Source organism: Momordica charantia, assembly GCF_013281855.1.
Source record: "Momordica charantia cultivar OHB3-1 chromosome 5 unlocalized genomic scaffold, Mcharantia_2.0 BLBB01000005.1, whole genome shotgun sequence".
NCBI classification, from domain to species: Eukaryota; Viridiplantae; Streptophyta; class Magnoliopsida; order Cucurbitales; family Cucurbitaceae; genus Momordica; species Momordica charantia.
This window is the reverse complement of record NW_028275163.1, coordinates 2,072,531-2,090,921: the sequence shown is the minus strand read 5'-3', so window position 1 is coordinate 2,090,921 and position 18,391 is coordinate 2,072,531. Positions and strand designations below refer to the sequence as shown.

The window sequence follows — 18,391 nt, the reverse complement described above, 5'->3', positions numbered from 1 at the left end:
CTCTTTCTCATTCCTCTCCTTTTTCGGCGAAATAGCGAACTTCGCCGCAGCTCGTAAAAAGAGATAAGTCATAATAATTTTTATAACTGGAGACAAATGCTAATTGTTTGCATTTCAAAATTGTGAATACGTGTAATTTACATTTATGTACATTCTTTATTTAATAAAAGAAAAAAAAAAGCGAAAAAAAAAGTATCTCTATCCGTCTCCGTCTCCACCACGCTTCGATCTCTTGGCCGTCAAGAAATTCACTGGCGAAACACGTGTTCCTCTCCGGACCGTTTATCAAGCCTTTTGATCCAACGGCCACCGTTCGCCGTCGAGTTGGAACTTCCACCGCCACCGGGGCTTGGGCTTCCAATATGGGCAATTTCCAGTCCTCGCCCGACCGGTAAAAAAACCGACTTGACGACACGTGTCCCTCTCTGAAGCACCCTCTGCCATCTGAACCCCTCGACACTTCGTTCCCATGCATTTTTGCATACCAAAACTGCCCCTCTCTCGCTCGTCCTCGCCACCCTCAAAACCCTAGCGAAATCCTTCCGCCGGCAATCCACCACCACAAAATCCACGCCCTCCGCCCTCGCCACCGCCTCCGCCGCCTCGCCGACCTCCACCTCCGGCGCCGCCGCGATTCCGGCCTCCCGCATCGCCTCCACGTACTTCGATCTCGATCGTTCGTCCGCCACCACGCACAGATGCCGCCCGCCGGTGTGGCCAGCCGCGATCGCCAGGCCGACGCTTGTGGCTATCGGCCCGCCGTCCGACCATGTCTCGACGATGAATTTCGCGTTCCAGCCGGCGGCCATGGCGGCGAGAAGCTCCGCGACGCCGAAATCGCCGGAAATCTCACACTGCAAAAATTAGGTAATTATTTATTTGATTAATTAAATCACTTAAAAGCTCAAAACGAATCTGAAGGGAAAGTGAATGAACAAAAAAACTTACTGATTTAACGGTGTCGATATAAGCCTTGGAAGCTCTATCTGGTGACCAAACGAGCTTCATAATTTCTGATCAGCTCTCTGTTTTTCTTTTTTTTTTTTATTTCTTCTCTGGTCTGTTTGGTTAGGGAGAAAAAATGGGATGTGATTTTAATTTTCAGTTGCCTTTCTCTTCGTATAAATATTATATGCAATGAGGGAGAGAGAGAGTTAGTTTTGTAATTGGCGTTGACATTTGGCTTTGAATTATGGATGGAAATTTGAGGGATAATGGATAGGCCTTATGTATGTACCTGATATTGTTTGTTTGTTTTTTTCTTCCTCTCTCTAGATTTTTCTAGGCGAAGACAATAAAGAGTTTATTAGCTTTTTTTTTATTATTATTATTTTTTTTTTTTGAAATCGACATCGTGTGACTTGCATTAGTAGATATTTGAAGTTAGGGATCGTTACAAAATACTATAATAAGATTCGAATACAATATCTCATAATAAATGATATCACAAAGACGCATATGTTCTTGTCCTTGCGTGATATCCAGGATTGAAAGAGCTTATAATTAGTTTAATCTCTCACTAAGTGACAACTAATTAGTATTACATAAGACCCAAAAAAATCGATGTTTTATGGAGTTTAATATTAATTTGTATGATTCAAATTATGGTGACCACCTACCTAAAATTTAATATCCTTCGAATTTGTTTAGCAATTAAATGTAGTAGGGGTCATGAATTATAGTTGTCCGATAAAATTAGTCGGAATGCGCTCAAATTGAGATTTGGAATGACCATAAACTTAAATTAGTCATGAAATTCATTTTTGTTCGATCATCAATTTGATGTTAACTCATTATTACTTTGTACTATATTATTAAACCTATATTTAAGGCTAATTCAAGCCATTCATTAACATGTATTAGACATTCTTTACCGACCACGTTATAACATAATTAATTAAGATATAAAATAATTTTTTAACAAGATTAGAAATTCAAATCCTATTTGATGAAGTAAATAAAAAAAAAAAGTTCACAGGTCTCAAATCACTCCACCCCACACTATTTACAATGATATATTCTAAAAAATGATCTTCCTTTAGTGGTGTGATTTTAATGTTAAATCTGAAATCAAAAAGATATGCTTTTTATATCTCAAAATTCATGTCGTGTGTGGCTTCACCAATTCGATTCCTATAATGAGTAGTGTCGACGGTCATCCAACACTATAATAGATGTTGTAGATATAATATCCCATTTTATTTAAATAGAAAAGTGAGAGACACGTCAAAAATTAAGCAAGTTGAAATATACTAAGGTTAGAGTATATTGTCAAATTTAAATATCTTGATAGATTTGTGGGGATTTATATTTTTTATTGATTGGTTTGAACAAATTTCTAAGTTTGTTTTTAATTATTAGGAATTTATTAATCTACCACTTATTTCAATCTATAAATTTAATTTGATCGACTCACCCATTAAATTGATAACAGAAATTTATAAAAAATACAAAACACACACACACACACTTGCCGTTAAATAAGGAATGACTTTGTCTTTGTTTCCTAAATAAACTTTTACGTAATTCAGTTGAAAAATTAATTAAATATAGACTTTAAAAATTAAGAGAGGAGAGAAATGAAGATATGACAAAAGAAAAAAAATGATGATATTGATGATAGATTCCTTTTTCCCAAGTCAAACACGTCTCTATTGGCAGTACGGACCAACTCAAACCCTTTCTTGAAGCAGCCAAAAGTCCCTTTTAATGCTACGCATCAATATTCAATAAAACCAAAACAAAAAATTTCATAGCTCTTTATTATTTTGAAATATAAATATATATTTTTTTTCTTATTGTAATCAGTGCAAGTGTTACCCATAAATATTCCAATATTTTCAAAAACAACCTAACTAAAAATTTTTACCGTCTAATACGTATCCAATTCCAGGACTTTAGAGTAACCGATATGACGAGGTCCAAGATCCTCATTATCATCTCTTGTGAGATCCGAAAGTATCTTCTAATTTATTTATTGATAAATCTATCACCTTCTAATTCTAAAATATACTATAATTATTATTATATGTAAAAAACAAATTAAGGTATATGAATTTGAATGGAATCTTAGACATTAAAAAAAATGAGTAAATGTCGAATAAATGTCAATTACCACGAGACTATATTTGTGTTAGTGTAAAATATATTAATTAATTTCAAGTGCTCTGACTTGGGGCATTTGATTATATTTTTTTAGCTGTTACTTTGATTATAAGCTCATTGATATTTGTTGGGGGATCGTGACAAATAAAAAAAAATCTGTTTTGAAGATAATAAAATATTTAAATGTTACTTTAGTTCTTAAATTTTCATATTTATTACACTATAGTCTCGACTTTTTGTTTTTTAATATTTTATCTGTCATTTTAACTTTCAAATATTTCTCCATCTTTTCAACTTGTAGGAGTAACCCATAAAGATTGAGAAATAGAATTAGCGATACTTGACCAGAAGGAAATAATGTAATTTGTTTTTAGTCCCCAAAATTTCACATTAAAAAATTGTTGGAAAAGAATTTACTTCTATCTAAACCTTAAACTCTTAATTTTATCAAATTAAGCTCTATACTTGAATAAGTCAATTTTTAATTTCACAAAAAAAAAAAATTACTACAAACAAAAATAGACGTCAAAGGAGTTTTCAAATCATATATTAGTTTGGAATTAGAGTGTTTTATTATTTTCGATGGACGTAAGATGAGAAAGAACCATCACTTAATTATTCATATGCTACAAATTGCCACATCCCACCATCTATTTTTCTAATATAAACTAATTAAGATCATAAAATATTTAATTGCGCACACATATTTTGCAACAACTAAAAAATTCCCAAGTCTTTGCTGTGTTGTTCTTTGTTTTGTTCTCAAGGGATTAGACTTTGAAGGTTTGAATTTGCCGACCCACCATAGTTTATATGCAAATTGCTAGAGATTTTGGTAATTTGTTATTTCCGTACCCCATTTTGACTAATGATATATAAATTTAATGAGTCAAATTTTGCTCTCTATGAGCTTAATAATTTGTTAAATTAAATAAATATTATATATAAATTAAGTCGTTTGTATTGCAAGTGATGATAAGGTCTCTTGCAAAAAGCTGTTGTTTTGGTTATCTCTTTAGATTTCTTGCATATAAGAAAATATGTTCACTTAAATACTTGCAATTAGTCTAAGTTGACCCACCATTGCTGAAATTGATAGTTAATTTTATTATAATGTTATATATTTATTGGGCTAAGGATGTTGGAATTAAGTGCTTGATTAATTTGCAAGTGGGTAATAATTTAATGGGTAAAATAGAATAAGTGATTGTAATTATGAGTTTATGAACTTTTTATTTAAAAGTATGACATGTTGAGTAGATACTAATGAAGGCTAGTGTTAAAGAAATAATTTGAAATAATATTGACTAAAGAAGATAAATATTTGTTGAACTAAAAAAATTGGATATTAAGAGAGAAATTTTAAAATAAACACAATTTAATTAGTTAAGTTATAACCTGTCGTATATGTTAGGTCTATCATATAGATTTATTATACAAGTTTTGTGGTCGATGGTACAAATTCTTACCTATAATTGTTAAAGTAAAAAAAACCTTTCGATATACTTCAGAAATGTTTAATAAAATACAAATACTCTAATATACCTTATACATATTTAGTCTCCTATCTAAAAACAAACTACTCAACAAAAGGAGGAAGATCAATGATTCTATGATTATTATTATTATTATTTTATTGGTATGGTTTTGGATTCTTACCTAATCTCTAGTTTAAGTTGTCAAATACAAAGTTTTCAAATTTTCTTTTCAACGATCATGAATTAGCATAGTAATCAATTATCTAAATAGTAGAAATTATACATTTTGTTTTTCTCAATAAAAACTCTTACACAGTCCCGACCTTTCAACAACTCATGAAAATTTTAGGTCTGAAAAAATGTCTAGAAAAAAATACTTCTTCTTTTTATAAGACTTAGTGGTTTGCTTCTCCTACCTATCACCGTTAAAAAAATTTGCAACTATTTATTATATTTCTCGCATTTATTTTTTTAGTTATCAAATTTTTAACGGTCGTTGAACACCTAAATTTTATCATTTTCCCCCATAAATAATATGAGACAAGACAATTTTATTTTGGGTCCCTTAGAGATGACATAGTGGTACCGGGTAAGTACTTGAGATCTTGTTTGTAAAGTAGCTTCACTCATTCCCCTTGCTTCTTTGAAAGTGTTTGAGTGAAGACAACATAAGTGCTGAATCCGTTATCGACCTATATATCAAAAGCAGTTGTAAAATGCTGAAGGAAATGAGCTAGTTGAAGCTTCAGACAATTCTAACAGAGACATCGACATCTATTTTGATGTTTCAAGCACTACTTAATTTTCTTAGCCTAGACCACGAGCCTCCATTAAAAATTATATATTTCTTTTGAGAATATATCATCCTAGATTTTTTTTTTTTTAGGCACTCTCAAATAGGTTCTTAAAAAAAGCTGAGTTTGTTTTCGTTAGTGGTGGGCCCACCGGGGCAGCCACGTCATGATGGGATTGGAGGAGATTATGTTGCCTAAAAGCGGAAAGATTTTGTTGACTTTGGTTTCCAAAGTCTTAATAGCGTCCAAATGTAAGACATTGGGAAAAAGGCTAAAATCCAGCTTTTTATTATTTTTCTTAATTATAAAAAAGGAAAAGCTTTTTATCTTTTATTTTATTATATTTTATTTATTTTTGGTTCAGTTCAGTAGGGTTTCGAAAGTCTATTGGATCCATGATGTGAAATTGCGTTTCGCTGCCGATTTTGAAGAAAATGGAGACGAAATGGGTAGCTGAAAAAGCTACAAATTCAATCCAATTCAATTCACATTTGGGCCTTCAACTTCATCCACTCACATTATTATTTATTGGACTTTGCACACATCTAGGGACTGTTTGGTCATTGTACTCGCTGTCTTTCTTTTCAAATTTATTTTGGATTTCTAAAAATAATGATTATTAACTGCTAGTTTGAAATTTTACTCTTGTGATTTTCGTCTAAAAGTAGAATATTGTTTACAACTTTTCTCTCTCTCGTGGAAAAACAACTTCAAAGTTTACTAAAATTGTTTGTACTAAATTATGTGTTATGGTGTATTTTCAGTCCTTTTTTTTTTAAGAAGAATATCTTCAAAGGTATCTCAATTTGTTTTCACTGTTTTTTGTTCCTTTATTTATTTTTGTCTCTAAATTTTTTAGTTTTTTTCTTTCTCTTTTTTAAGTTCAAACAATGAGCGGGATGGAGATATGAACTTCCTACCTTTAGGAACTCTTTGACAAATTAAATTATATATGAGTCGTCTCTTTCATGAAAGTTATTTAAACATGATTTCACCGACTTTTTTTAATATCTGGAATGATAAATAACTCATTTGCACCTCCGTGTTCGAGCTTCTTCATAAAATTGTGAGGTCTTTTAATGATATTTCATATTCACGCATCATCGCAATAAACATGAAATATAAAATGAAGCAGAAATTTGAAGACAAAAGTTTAAGATTTTAAATGAAAAATAGCCAAAATAGAAACTATACAAAAGTTAAAAAAAAAATAAATAAATACATAAAGAAAAACAAAAAAATCTCCGGACCAAAATTAATTTTGATATTAAAAATTTCAAAAGACACGAGACTAAAATAGATATTTTAAAAACTGAAATAAATGTTGATGCATGCTAAGATTCGGAGGAACCTATGGGCATAACTTTGGGTGGTCCTTCGACAGTACCTGCAAGACAGGTAAGCTATTTCGATGTCCAAGTCAGTTAAGAATCCGAGTTCAGAAAGATTTTCGTACCTTAAGGGTCGAGTGATGATGTATTTATAAGGATCAATGGGGTAGATAATTGTCTCATTTGGATATTTCCTTACTTGTACTAGGCTCCCTCGAGTGACCTTTGGTCCATGTGTTTGACCGATCTTCACTCTGCCTTCAGCAAATGAGCCTTGATGTTTGGCTTATTTCCCAAGTACCTGGGGTCAACCTCTCAGGTCGGCCTCCTCGGAGTTACTCAAACAGATCGGCCATGTACAATAGAATCCCTAACACTAAAGTAAAATAATCTTCGATGTTAAAGTACTAATATGGTATTCAAACATAAAATATGAAAAAGGAAAAAATAGAGAAAAAAAAAGAGAAGAAAAATTCTGAATGGCCGTTGGCAAACCGTTAGAAGCAGGCAGCGAAGACGAACCACTCCCTCCAAGTTTCAGTTAAAAAGCCGCATCGACTCAAATTTCTCATCCATTTTCTCGAACTTCGTCGCAGAAGAAAGCTCAGAAATTAATGGTTGTTTCTGCAAATTCATGGCAGCCATGGCCCTCAATTCCGCCGACTCTTCTCCTCCGCCACTGCGAAACTCAGAGCGAGGTGAATCAAATCCACGCCAGAATCATCAAGTCCGGATGCCTAAAAAATTCGTCACTCACGACCAGAATCATCCTCAATTCCATTTCTTCTCCCCACAGACCGCTCGTCGAATTCGCTCGCTACGTCTTCTTCACTCGTTATGCTGTTGAAAGAATTCGTCGGAATCGGCGGGACGACGACGACCCGTTTCTCTGGAATGCTGTGATCAAATCGTATTCACACGGGAATGACCCCATTCGAGCTCTGGTATTATTCTGTATGATGCTTGAAAATGGATTTTCTGTCGATAAGTTCTCGTTTTCTTTGATTCTTAAAGCCTGTGCTCGAGTGTGTTTGGTGGAGCAAGGGAAGCAGATTCATGGGTTGTTGATGAAGTTAGAAATTGGGTCGAATTTGTTTCTGCTTAATTGTTTGATTACTATGTATTTACGGTGCGGGGATATTGAGTTTGCACGGCAAGTGTTCGACAGAATGCCGAGGCAGGACTCTGTTTCGTATAATTCGATGATTGATGGTTATGTTAAGTCTGGGATGGTCGATTCGGCTCGTGAATTGTTCGATTCTATGCCATTGGAGGATAAGAATTTGATCTCTTGGAACTCGATGATTGGTGGGTTTGCTCAAACAGAAGACGGTGTGGAGTTTGCATTGGAACTGTTTGAGAAAATGCCTGAGAGAGATTTGGTTTCTTGGAACACGGTAATTGGTGGTTTTGCTAAATGTGGGCGCATAGAATTTGCTCATAGCTTGTTCAATCAAATGCCGAGAAGAGATGTAATCAGTTGGTCTAATTTGATTGATGGTTATGCCAAACTGGGTAATATCGAGGTTGCGAGGAACCTGTTTGATGAAATGCCTGAGAAAGATGTGGTTGCTTGTAATGCAATGATGGCTGGCTATGTGCAAAATGGTTATTGCACAAAAGCTTTAAAAATATTTAATATGATGCAAAGCCAAAGCAACTTATCTCCTGATAAAACGACGTTGGTGATCGCGTTGTCTGCTGTTTCTCAGTTAGGACGCATTGACAAGGCTGCGAGTATACATAGTTATTTGATTGAAAATGGCTTTTCTTTGATGGGTAAGGTTGGTGTTGCTCTCATTGACATGTATTCTAAATGCGGTAGTATCAATAATGCCATGTCAATATTCGAAGGCATCGAAGAAAAGGGTATCGACCATTGGAATGCCATGATTAGTGGAATGGCAAGAAATGGTCTGGGTGAGTCGGCTTTTGATATGCTCGTGGAGATGCAGAAGCTTTCAGTGAAACCAGACGATATCACTTTCATCGGTGTGTTGAATGCATGTGCGCATGCCGGGTTGGTGAAAGAAGGGATGATTTGTTTCGAGTTGATGAGAAAAGTTCATAAGTTAGAGCCAAAGCTACAGCATTATGGATGCATGGTGGACATCCTTGGCAAAGCAGGGCTTATAGAAGGAGCATTGAAATTCATTGAAGAAATGCCCATTGAGCCCAATGATATCATATGGAGGACTTTGCTTAGTGCTTGCCAAAACCATGAGAACTTTGCCATTGGAGAATCCATTGCTAGACATCTTATGAGGTTGGATTCTTGTAACTCGAGTTCTTATGTTCTTCTTTCGAATATCTACGCCGGTCTCGGCCTGTGGAGTGCGGCGAGCAAGGTACGAACAATGATGAAGAAGAGGAATTTAACGAAAGTTCCTGGGCGCAGTTGGATTGAACTTGAGGGAGTTGTTCATGAGTTCTTGGTGCATGATAAATCCCATCCACATGTTACTGAAATATATTCTGTGTTGGATGGTTTAGGGACATCAAATTTGCAGGTTATTGATTGTAAATGTTAGTATGGACTGCCTATGCACATATGTAAAAATGTAGAAAAAGGTGAAGTTATTATATCAATCATCAATGGATCTCGAGATTCTATTAGTAAACGGATTGATTTAAGGTTTTGGTTTAACGCTCTAGTATAATTTCTTGAAAGAATTATAATGTGCTGGGTTAAAATGATGCAAGAGGATTATATTACTAGCTTTTCTGACATGGTTTTAGATTAGTTCATTTTTGTCTGTAGTTTTAAAATATCTGTTTTAGTTTTTGTACCTTTTAACTTTTATTCATTTGAGTTCCTGTATTTTTAAAACGTTTGTCGATCATTTTGATCTTTATTTTCAAAAATTCAAAATAAATTTTACAAATGAAAAACTCTTTAATTTAAATTTGAGTATATATTCCAATAATTTCAATGCTAAAATTTTGGTTGAATTAAATAGGATAGAAATGAGAAGGAAAGTACTAATTTTCAAAACTATAAAGACTCGAACGAACATTTCGAAAGTATAACGACTAAAATAAAGAAAAGTTGAAAATATAAAGACTAAAATGTACACGTTGGGTCGCTTTTACGATAAAAAAGAAAACATTAATTATCTTTAATACCCTACTGTCAAATCCTAAACGTAGTCGAAATTTAGATTGCATTGTAAACGAGGCCACCCTATCACTTAACCAATCATTAATGGCATTAAATTTAATGCAATTATTCAATTACAAACGAATCTGAGTCATGGATGAAACAGTTTCAGAAAATCACTAAAAAAAAAAATAAAAAAATAAACTAAAAGAAGAAGATGACAGAATTTGTTCACAGGCAACAAAAATTACAGATGGAAAAAGCAATAGGAAAAAGTAGTGTGCTTCTGTTTTTTCTCTTTCTTCCTTCTCTTACAAGGATTCCGACAAATAATACTCACAAGTCTAACAATTCACACTCGATTTCAGCTGTCGTCCAAGAAAAACGACAAGAGTTCCGACATCACTGGCAATGTCGACTTTTGGATTTATTTAGATTTCTGCAACTTTTTTCTTTTTTTTTTCATCAGTATGGTGAGCTGTTTACCTTTTTCTTTTTCCCTTCCCATTGTTTTTGTTGCATAATGCCAGGATTTCCAAATTATTGAAACAAATCGCTAAAAAAAAGTTGTGCTCTTCCTTTCACTTTTTTTTTTCTTTGAGCTTCTTTGGAGTTTTTTTTTCTTGATTAAAATCAATTGTCAAACTTTTTTGCTACGTGTCGGAACATGTTCGTTTAATTTACAACATTTGAAAGATATGAAGTGAGTTTGACTCGACATTTATCTAATGAAAAGTATCTCAAGGGTGAATTAAATTTTTTTTGTAAAATGACATTTTTTTTATTTTTTTTTACAACATATGGGGTGGAGAGCTGAACACACAATTTTTTGATGGACAAGCATAGTTGAATAAATATTGCTCAAGTTTTCTCTCGGAGTACTTTCTATATTTTTCACAATTATTTGACTGTAAGGCCAAAAGTGCTTCCCATTATTTTTTATTAAGAAAAAAGTTTGGAATGCTTTTAGTGCAGTTAATTAAGGACTTATCTAAAAGCATTACTATTAGAAGTAATTAGAAAATATGAATATAACATTATTTTTTGTGGATAAAAATTCCCAATGAAAAGAAAACAACTCAATCTTTTCCATATCTCATCTTGACCCACATATTTTCCCACCTTTCTATGTCAAAAACAAAAATCAAGGCTTCATAATGTGACAAAAATAAGGCTGTTTAATCAAAGATTTGGATCTTGAATTGAACATGATTGCTTAATTGGGAAAATCAAAGTATTTTGACAAAAGTGGGGAAAAACAGTAATTAACTATAGCAACAAAATCAAGTTTCTACAATTTACATTATTCTTCAACAAAGTAGCCTACTTTTTTACATAAGAAGACCATTCTAATAGCACAGTAGCATGAAAATATTCATAAACCTTCATTTACAGCATAGATTAAGATTAGTAGTCAGTGATCTGCTTAACTTCTATGGTTTTTCATCTCAAAATTAAGGCATGGACTCTATGGAAATACCGAAACCGCCCATTTCATGGAGTTCTTGCTCGACGACATCCATTGTCGGACGAAGCTCGGGATATTCGTGAGCGCAGATCACTGCAAGTTTCCCCAGTTTAGCTGCCTCTGATTCTATGAATCTTCCTTCGAGCTTAGAGTCGATGAAGTCCTCAAACCGACGTGACTCGATGGTGTCGTAGTTCAACTTCATGATGCTGGTTTTCCCGGAGATAATTTGAAGTACAATCATTCCAAATGCGTATATGTCGCTCTTCTCGGTGAACCGACCCGTCGTCGTGTACTCGGGAGGGAGGTATCCCAAAGCCGCGCTGACTTTGAGCATGGAGAAGATAATGTCGTCTGCAAGAAGTTTGTGCAGGCCAGAATCTGAGAGCAAGGGGTTGAACTCTGCATCAATGAGCACTTTTTCAGCTGTTATGTTCTGGTGAACCAGTGCAGGTTTCTTCCCAACCTTTCTGTGCAGATATCCGATACCTGGCTCGGAAAATCAAACGAAAGCCACGAGAATTAGTACTTTCGGGATTTCGAAAACGTGAAATCAAGCAGGAAAACTCAAAATTCAGAGAAACCAACAACATTTCAAAGTCAGATAATATCAGCACTATTCATATGTAATGTAACACAAACCTTTGGCGATCCCGCATATGATCGATACTCGGGTGGACCAATCGAGAACCTTCCCGCTGCCATTGCTATTGTCATCATCAAGATACTGCATCAAAGTTCCATTCGAGACAAAGTCGTAGATCAGATAGCACTCTCCCCGGTCTTTCGAACAGCATAAGCCTCTGAACTTAACAAGATTTTCATGGTTCATTGAGATGAGTATCTTCAAGCCCTTCAAGAATTCAGCTTCATCAGATTTGCAGCTTGTCTTGCCAATGCACTTGATAACAACAATTGATCCATCTCTCAACTTTCCCTTGTAAAGAGCTGAAAAATTGTTCCTCCCCAATAAGTTTGACTTTGAGAAGCATTGCGTTGCCCGCTCGACATCTTCTAGATTAAACATAAAGCTCTTGATCATCTCTCGTGACGATGCACTCCCGCCGTGATCTTTGGCTAACGGATCCCATCCATTCGAATACTCTAGATTGATGAGAGGAGAAGCATTCCTCCTGTAGATTTCCCTGACTTGGCTAGTGATAATCCGTCTACTTATGGCGTTTGAAGCTCTTCCAAATTTAAATTTATGTTCATGGCGACGGTACCAGGAAAACGTTACAAGACCGATTGCCATAAATGCAGCAAACACTCCAATCACTCCGAGGGCCACTCCGATTCGTGAAGATTTCGACTGTCTTGAACAGTTACTTCCATTGCAATTGTGGCGTAGATTAGCAGACTCAGGGATATCTCTTGCAGAAAGATTTCCAGGTAGTTGGGGTAGAAACGGTTCGGGTCGGCTCGGATTCAAACTTTTCAACTTACTACAAGGATTTAGGTCCCGGAATCCCACTCCACACAAACTTGGGTTCTCATGGTACTGAAACTTCTCCTTCAATCTCTTCAAACCTGAATTTCCATTGAGAAACACATCAAACCTACACATCTATAGGATCACAAAATTTTCCAAACAATAAAGTCCACAACACAAAGAATAGCAAGAGCACATTACCTGGAGGAACGTTACCGGTTAGCGAGTTGTTTTGGACGTTAAGAACTTCGAGAGCAGGAGCATCGGCTAGTATCACCGGAATCGGACCGAAAAACCTGTTGTTACTCAAGTCCAACCGTGCTAGCGCTGTCAAGTTCCCCAAACTTGCGGGAATCGCTCCGGTGAGCTGATTATATTGCAGAGCAAGAACATTTAGAACCTTCATATTCCCCACTTGTGATGGTATCCCACCTGTTAATTTGTTGTAACAAAGCTGCAGCACTGAAAATAATCGGCCTCATAATTTAGTTCTATCAATCCAAATCAGTTCCTAACTACAAAAGAATATCCCCAAGAAAAACTTTGCCAATGTAACTTGAGCTACATAAACTGATCCAAAAGCATCATCATAACAAGTTTATACAATTTGGGTATTGTCTTAGCTTTCACTTTAGCAGGTTAATCACCTAAACAACCAATTAATAACCAAGCAAAAGTTAACTAGGAGCTCAAATGGTACAAAAATTAAGATAGGGGAGTTCAAGTTCAAGTTCTTCACTCAAAGCAAAAAACCCAGAACAAAAATTGGTGAAAAAAGAGCTATATATAAACCAAAAGATTGAAAACCCACCTTGAAGATTTGCCATATTCCCAATCTCAAAAGGAATCTCCCCAGAGAGTTGATTCACATTAAGATACAAATCAGTCAGCTGAGTCAAACTCGCAATTTCCTTAGGAATTTCACCGGTTAGAGAATTGAAATGCAAGTACAGCCCCGTCAAGCTCTTAAGTCTGGCGACGGCCGCCGGAATGTAGCCGGAAAGTCCCATCCCCTGCAGAGAAATGTTCACCACTTTCCCTTGCTCGTTACAAGCAACTCCCTCGAAATAGCCACCACATGGGTCGGAAACCGGACTCCATGAGGTTAATAATTTGCTTTTCGGGTCTAAAGAAGCTTTAATCGCCATTAGAGTGGAGAGCTCAGAGGACCCAGAAATGGCGGAAGGGGAAGAAAAACCCAGAAAGAAGATGAAAACCAAAAGCGAGTTGAAGAGAGACATGGTCGATTCAGAGCAGAATCAATCTTTCAAATCCTTACGCAAATGGGGATTTTATTTTGTTATTGATTCATAATCTAACTCCCATTCGATGAGTGGGAAATCGAAGTTAATGCTCAGGAGTTACAAACTCAGAGACGAATCAGAAACTGGAAAGTGGGTGGTTGGAAGCTAAGAAAATGGGGGCCGAGGAAATTTTTGGCTCTTCAATTACTTCGTCTCTGAGATTGTGATTTTCTTGAAGGGGTTTCAATTCAATGGCGTTGGAAATGGAGGAATGTGATGGCGGGAGAGCCAGAGGAGAGGGATTGAGCAATAAAAGTGGGAGGAAAATGAGAAGGGAAAAACAATGGAAAGTGGAGAGTGAAAATCAGAGCGATTTGTGGCAATTTACGGCCACAAACGCTCTCTCAATCCCAATTCCCATAAGCATTGAGATTCCTTCTCTCTCTCTCTCTCTCTCGCGGGCGCTCTGTTCTGATTCATACGCAGAGTTCAGTCTCAGACTCCCGTAAAAGCTGTGAAACCGGGCGACTCCACAATTGTATAATATATAAATACATTAAAATTAAGGTTTTAAAGGTTGATTTCGATAAAAAAAATGTCATTGGTCTCACAATATTCAGAGAAATACCCATGGGATATCAAGGGATGCTTTTGTAAAAAAGAGAGTTTAAATTAATAGATAAATATTTTTCTATTTATAAATAAGTTAGAAATGATTAATATTAATATTAACGTGTATATTAATGACATTTTGTTGATATTTTTTATATTTTATCAAATCTTTTTTTAACATGATGAAAATATCAATTTATCCCTTATGTCGATGTCGAACTCTTGGATACATGAAAATTTCAATGGATATGCACCAACGTCTGACTAGGAGGTGGGGAGTTTGAATCTCCACCCCCACATGTTGTATTAAAAAAATTTGTCAACATGTAGACATTTTTATGTCCACGATATTGATAACATCGATATTTTATCGATATTTCTATTAATATTTGCATGAAATTGAAATCTCGACATTTCCATCAGAGTTTGAACTTCTGACATCAAAAAAAGGAGTAGATGTCATTTACTACTAAGTTAAAGCTCGAATTTGTTAATATAGTGAATTATCAATGAGATATTCACGTGTTATTAGTTTTGTGATTTCAATTTAGTGGATGTTGTTTAAAAAGTTTCAATCTAATTTTTTTATATTTTAATACTTTTTATTTACTCCATCATGAATGTTATGTTAAAATAAGTTGACAGGAATTAGTGAATTTGAAAAAATTAGAGGAAAAAAATATCATCAATTTCTTATAAATTTAAAAGATGAATTAGAAACTTTCAAGTAATAGGAACTAAAAAAATGTAATTTCACCCCATATAAATTACTTAAAATTATGTATTTCCTTTTTTCTAATTTAACCTCCTAATTAAATTTTTAGAATTGGACAATCATACATACTTACATGCCTATATATTTCCGGCTTCACCTCTATCTATTATAAAACTTGTGATATCACACTAGCTCGGCCAAAATTATTTAAAAAAAAAACTGAAAACGTACCATTTTCTCTTAATTTCTATTTTTGAAAGATATGCAGATAGAAGTAAAAATATCAATTGATATATAAAATATTAAAACATATTATTTTGAATTTCTATAGTGTGTATATATATATATATATGTCACTCTACCATTTTATGTCACATTTAGCCTAGCTAGAATTTATCTAGAAAAAATGTAAAGCCTTGTTTTTTTTTTCCTTCTAAATATAGGAAATGTTATGTCATATTTCATTAATGATAAAAGAATAATAATCTAAAGTGGAGAGATGATTATTAGCTTACTTTAAAAATTATTATGCTATAAATAAAGAGAATAGAAAAGTCAACCTATCAAAAATAGAAACGTATATCCTATTAAACTATATTTGAGTTTTAATAATTATTATATTTAGACATTTAAATCGTGGTCGTATATCAATATAACATTACATCTTCTACTTCTAAAAGAAACATTACAACATGTATATGTTAAATGTAGTTTAATAATATTATTGCAAAATCTCAAACCCAATCAATATATTTCTTTTTAATTATTTATTGTATCATTGAGATTCCTTTTTTTCCTCCCTAGCGACCCAGGTTAACTTAAATTAAATTATTTCAATCGGATGCCTAACCTTAATTTATTTAAATAATTTTTTTCCTGTCACTTTAGAGAGAGAGAGAGAGAGAGAGAGAGAGAAAACCACACAAATAATAGCTTCCAAAAAATCCTACTTGTCTGTTACCTAAATTTATTGAAGTCCCCTGTTACTTTAATGTAACCCAATTGTCTGTTAGCAATCTACGAGTTTGGTCTGTCAGTCTGTCATAAAAAGTTGCATTTTTTATTTTATTTTATTTCTATTTCTTTGCACACTTGTCTTATATAACCAATAAAGATTAAAGAATAAATTTTTAAATTTTAATTAATAGTTGTTGTAGTTTATTTTAACCTTATAGTTTAGATTTGGCTGATAATAAATTTATTTATATTTTCTAATTAAGAAACAAGTCTCTTTTCCAAAAAAAAAAATTTTTATTTGCTTTTGGCGTTTCAATGAATACTTTTCTAATTCTTAATAACTTTCAAGCCAAAAAAGAAAAAGAAAAGTAATTTCTAAAATTTTAAAAGTAAATTATATAACAAAAATTATAAATAAACAAACTTATTTATTAGTTGAGTCATGGGTAGAAATGAGCTAAGGTAAATCAAAAAGATTCAAGGAGAATGCCTTCAATGTTCAAAATCATGATGACGGTTCATTACCTAATATATTTCCTTTGGCAATAAAATGTAGTAGAGTAAAACGGTTGTTTCATGAGGATCGAAGTCTGCACAAAAGCTATCCTAGAAAATTATACTAAAAAAACTTATTTATTGAAAACAAATATGAATAAATTTGTTAAGTTTTCTAACAAAATACATAAAATAAACTGAAATATACTCTTCAAGATTTTCATCATAAATTTAACGTTGAATGTCTTTTTATTAATCATTTAGGACTTGTTTGATAACGTTTTCGTTTATTGTTTCTACCTTTTTTATAATAGAAAAAAAAAGAATTGCATGATCCAACACTTTTTAATGCAATAAAGTATGCAAAAACGACCCAACAAATTTTTTTACTTTTTGGAACAAATTGAAAATTGGAACAAAAAAATAAGAAATTTGTTTTTGTTGGCACGAGAAATAAGAAAGATAAATAGTTGTCAAATGTTTAGATTTCTTACCAAAATTGGAAACGAAAACGTACTAAATAGACCCTTAATAAATATTTTATTTTTTTCATTTTTTTTAAATATGACACTTCACCCATTATACGAGGGTTTTTTTTTTTAAAAAAAATTGTATGATATTTCAAATACTTTTCAATTCAGACTTGTGCTCATCGAATAAATGAAAATATAAAGTTAATATAAAATTACATTTAAACTTTAGTTATGGCTATGGCTAGTAGCCCATCCCATAGCTTTGTGCCATCCCTCCCCCTTATCTTCTGTCCGCTTTTGGTCTATTCTTTTTTTTTTTTTTTAATATCAATTTTGTTATTGTTATTTGTGTCTCTCTCTATGTTTTTTTTCTCCTCTTATTTTTAGGAGCATGTTTTAAATAATGTATAAATATTTTGTAACAAAATACAGTTGTTTTTTTCTTTCTATTTTTAATCAAATTTGATGTATATATTTCTATTAAGCATATGATATTAGTTTCAAATTTTGAATATATACTTTTAATATTTTTTATTGTTATCTCAAGTATTTACTTCAAGTTTATCTCAGTTATTGACAAAGAGTAATAAAAAATTTAGTACGATAAATTATTGGTGACTGGACCATAAAAAAAAAGTTCAATAGATTGGCTATACCCTCTAGTCCCTTTTATGCCTTTCAATCGAAACAATGTCTTAAAACTCACCCCAATCATTTTTAACCAATTTGATTTGCCAAACGACCATATCGCTTAGACATAAATGTTACATCTCAAGTTTATGTACTATGCCTATAAATTAATAACTTTTACAATGAATCTTTATGACATTTCATTAACTGTAGAGATGTTTGGTTAACTTTAATATAAAAAAAAAGTAGAAACACATTAGCCAAAAAGTTAAAGTATAAGAACTAAAATCATAATTTGGTTTAATTGAAACCTACACATTATCAAAATACGGACTACTTTTAATTAACTATTTGTGATAGATGCGTTTAAATTTGTCAAATCATTATAATAGATACATTTTTATATGATTATGACAATCTTTGTCAAAATTTACAGTAATGATTCTATAGATATGATATCATTTCAATTTCATATTCTAAATTATCATAAAGTTATTTTGATATCTAGTAAGATTTTAAAATAAAAAAAATTTTAGAATATGATATAATAGGGGGTT

General features: G+C 33.2%; 3 protein-coding genes across 3 annotated transcripts; 1 reads left to right on the top strand and 2 right to left on the bottom strand.

Moving 5' to 3' along the window:
• Positions 1 to 87: 87 nt before the first annotated feature.
• LOC148211136 (ankyrin repeat/KH domain protein (DUF1442)) lies at positions 88 to 1,198 on the bottom strand. The gene is made up of 2 exons (XM_088124230.1): positions 949 to 1,198; positions 88 to 854 (listed from the first exon to the last, which is right to left on the bottom strand). Exons 1-2 carry the CDS (start codon positions 1,006 to 1,008, stop codon positions 249 to 251), a joined length of 666 nt encoding a protein of 221 aa, XP_087980356.1. The 5' UTR covers positions 1,009 to 1,198; the 3' UTR covers positions 88 to 248.
• A 5,737-nt stretch (positions 1,199 to 6,935) lies between these two features.
• Positions 6,936 to 9,355, top strand: CRR4 (Pentatricopeptide repeat (PPR) superfamily protein). The gene has a single exon (XM_022291280.2). It carries the CDS (start codon positions 7,323 to 7,325, stop codon positions 9,237 to 9,239), a length of 1,917 nt encoding a protein of 638 aa, XP_022146972.1. The 5' UTR covers positions 6,936 to 7,322; the 3' UTR covers positions 9,240 to 9,355.
• Positions 9,356 to 11,073: 1,718 nt separating this feature from the next.
• Positions 11,074 to 14,482, bottom strand: LOC111016037 (Leucine-rich repeat protein kinase family protein). The gene is made up of 4 exons (XM_022291279.2): positions 13,520 to 14,482; positions 12,910 to 13,170; positions 11,919 to 12,806; positions 11,074 to 11,765 (listed from the first exon to the last, which is right to left on the bottom strand). Exons 1-4 carry the CDS (start codon positions 13,947 to 13,949, stop codon positions 11,263 to 11,265), a joined length of 2,082 nt encoding a protein of 693 aa, XP_022146971.1. The 5' UTR covers positions 13,950 to 14,482; the 3' UTR covers positions 11,074 to 11,262.
• Positions 14,483 to 18,391: the final 3,909 nt, after the last annotated feature.